Source organism: Piliocolobus tephrosceles, chromosome 10 (genome assembly GCF_002776525.5).
Source record: "Piliocolobus tephrosceles isolate RC106 chromosome 10, ASM277652v3, whole genome shotgun sequence".
NCBI classification, from domain to species: Eukaryota; Metazoa; Chordata; class Mammalia; order Primates; family Cercopithecidae; genus Piliocolobus; species Piliocolobus tephrosceles.
Window position 1 is genome coordinate 9,786,515 of NC_045443.1, and position 2,471 is coordinate 9,788,985.

Sequence of the window (2,471 nt, forward strand, 5' to 3'; positions counted from 1 at the left end):
CATCTGATCTTTGACAAACCTGACAGAAACAAGAAATGGGGAAAGGATTCCCTATTTAATAAATGGTGCTGGGAAAACTGGCTAGCCATATGTAGAAAGCTGAAACTGGAATCCCTTCCTTACACCTTATACAGAAATTAATTCAAGATGGATTAAAGATTTAAATATTAGACCTAAAACCATAAAAACCCTAGAAGAAAACCTAGGCAATACCATTCAGGACATAGGCATGGGCAAGGACTTCATGACTAAAACACCAAAAGCAATGGCAACAAAAGCCAAAATTGACAAATGGGATCTAAACTAATGACCTTCTGCACAGCAAAAGAAACTACTACCAGAGTGAACAGGCAACCTACAGAATGGGAGAAAATGTTTACGATCTACCCATCTGACAAGGGGCTAATATCCAGAATCTACAAAGAACTTAAACAAATTTATAAGAAAAAATCAAACAACCCCATCCAAAAGTGGGCAAAGGATATGAACAGACACTTCACAAAAGAAGACATTTATGTAGCCAACAGACACATGAAAAAATGCTCATCATCGCTGGCCATCAGAGAAATGCAAATCAAAACCACAATGAGATACCATGTCACGCTAGTTAGAATGGCGATCATTAAAAAGTCAGGAAACAACACGTGCTGGAGACGATGTGGAGAAATAGGAATGCTTTTACACTGTTGGTGGGACTGTAAACTAGTTCAACTATTGTGGAAGACAGTGTGGTGATTCCTCATGGATCTAGAACTAGAAATACCATTTGACCCAGCCATCCCATTACTGGGCATATATCCAAAGGATGATAAATCATGCTGCTATAGAGACACATGCACACATATGTTTATTGCGGTACTATTCACAATAGCAAAGACTTGGAACCAACCCAAATGTCCATTAATGATAGACTGGATTAAGAAAATGTGGCACATATACACCATGCAATACTATGCAGCCATAAAAAAGGATGAGTTCATGTCCTTTGTAGGGACGTGGATGAAGCTGGAAACCATCATTCTGAGCAAACTATTGCAACGACAGAAAACCAAACTGTGCATGTTCTCACTCATAGGTGGGAATTGAACAATGAGAACACTTGGACACAGGGTGGGGAACACCACACAGTAGGGTCTGTCGTGGGGCGTGGGGAGTGGGGAGGGATAGCATTAAGAGACATATCTAATGTAAATGATGAGTAAACGGGTGCAGCACAGCAACATGGCACGTGTATATATATGTAACAAACCTGTATGTTGTGCACAACGTACAGGTTATACTTTATTATATATACTATAAAGTATATATACTTTATTATACTTAAAGTATAATAAAAAAAGAAAAAGGAAAAAAAAGGATACACATTCTATAATCACCTTGAAAGGAAAAGAAAATCTTTGAAAGAGATAAAAAATTCCATATGCTCCACTTCCTACAATTCTGATGGTTTCCAAATACTTTTACTTATGTGAAAATGCTATCATATCCAACAGTGCCTTTAGAGCTAAGCTAACAGTAGGCTGTTGATCTTTAGCACATTGCTTTTTCTGTTGTGTTATTCATTGGGCTTTCTCACATTTATGTTCCCATTTTTCACATTTCACAACTTTCTTTGGAGCACAGATATTTCAGGAAGATTTTAGAGTCTTTGAAGAGCATTACGGACTTTTTACATTAATTTTTACTTTTACAAAATTGTGCTAAATATTATTTCTGTTAATTACTAAGTTTTGTGGGGGCCCCTTAAATTGGAACCCCAGGCTATGCCTCATCTGCTTCACTCTGGTACTGGCCCTGAGAGAGGAACAGAAAAAGAATGGTTAGAAAAACAAGAACAAATGAGCCTCCCAGAATTTTGCCAAACAACAGGCCAGTTAAGTAAGGAAAGTAAATATTATATAGCTAGGTATAATGAACATGCGGTGAGTGGATTGTCTCAGCAATTTATGGAGAAAACCACCAACAAGAAGTGTAGGTGGGTGGGGACAAAAGAGAGACAACAAAGTACTGCAGGCAGAACGCTTCCTTTTGCTGATTTTACCTCACAGAATTGAGAGTTTTTTCTTATACGCAAGTTTAATGCCACCTTCCTCTGTCTGCAATGGACCAACAAATGATGTATGCTGAGTTAACCTTACCCAAGGACTCAGGCCCAGAAAGTTCTTCACCTTCATCTCTTCCTCGGGGTAAGTGGCTTTAATTTTCCTTTCGGCATTTGTATATCTTCCAGAATTAGATCTTCCTGTTACATTTATGGCTTGCCTGTAGGTAATCACAACTTTGGACAAAACTTTTCAACCTCATACATTTCTTTTTTTCAATCCAGTTAGCATGAAAAGCAGACATCACCTGTCTTACTGAGCCTTGGTTAAAAGACTCTGAAGAAACAACACTTTAGGCTACACTGGGCACACTGCCTATGGGTTACCCCTGCTAAGAAAGACAGAAAGACAGAAAGAAAGAGAGAAAGA

General features: G+C 38.3%; 1 protein-coding gene and 1 long non-coding RNA gene across 3 annotated transcripts in view; one reads left to right on the forward strand and one right to left on the reverse strand.

Annotated features, from left to right (window-relative positions):
- Window positions 1-1,321: 1,321 nt before the first annotated feature.
- Window positions 1,322-2,471, reverse strand: part of LOC111526598 — a 56,286-nt gene continuing 55,136 nt past the window's right edge. Inside the window, exon 5 of the long non-coding RNA XR_002726432.3 lies at window positions 1,322-2,262. This is a non-coding gene — a long non-coding RNA (uncharacterized LOC111526598). The remainder of the gene's footprint in view (window positions 2,263-2,471) is intronic.
- KLRB1 (killer cell lectin like receptor B1) overlaps window positions 2,006-2,471 on the forward strand; it is a 12,447-nt gene continuing 11,981 nt past the window's right edge. The window contains exon 1 of one of the 2 annotated variants that reach the window (XM_023192356.3): window positions 2,006-2,186. In XM_023192356.3, coding sequence (XP_023048124.1) covers window positions 2,102-2,186 — 85 coding nt within the window. In that variant the 5' untranslated portion in view covers window positions 2,006-2,101. The remainder of the gene's footprint in view (window positions 2,187-2,471) is intronic. The other variant, XM_023192355.3, reaches the window with a different exon arrangement.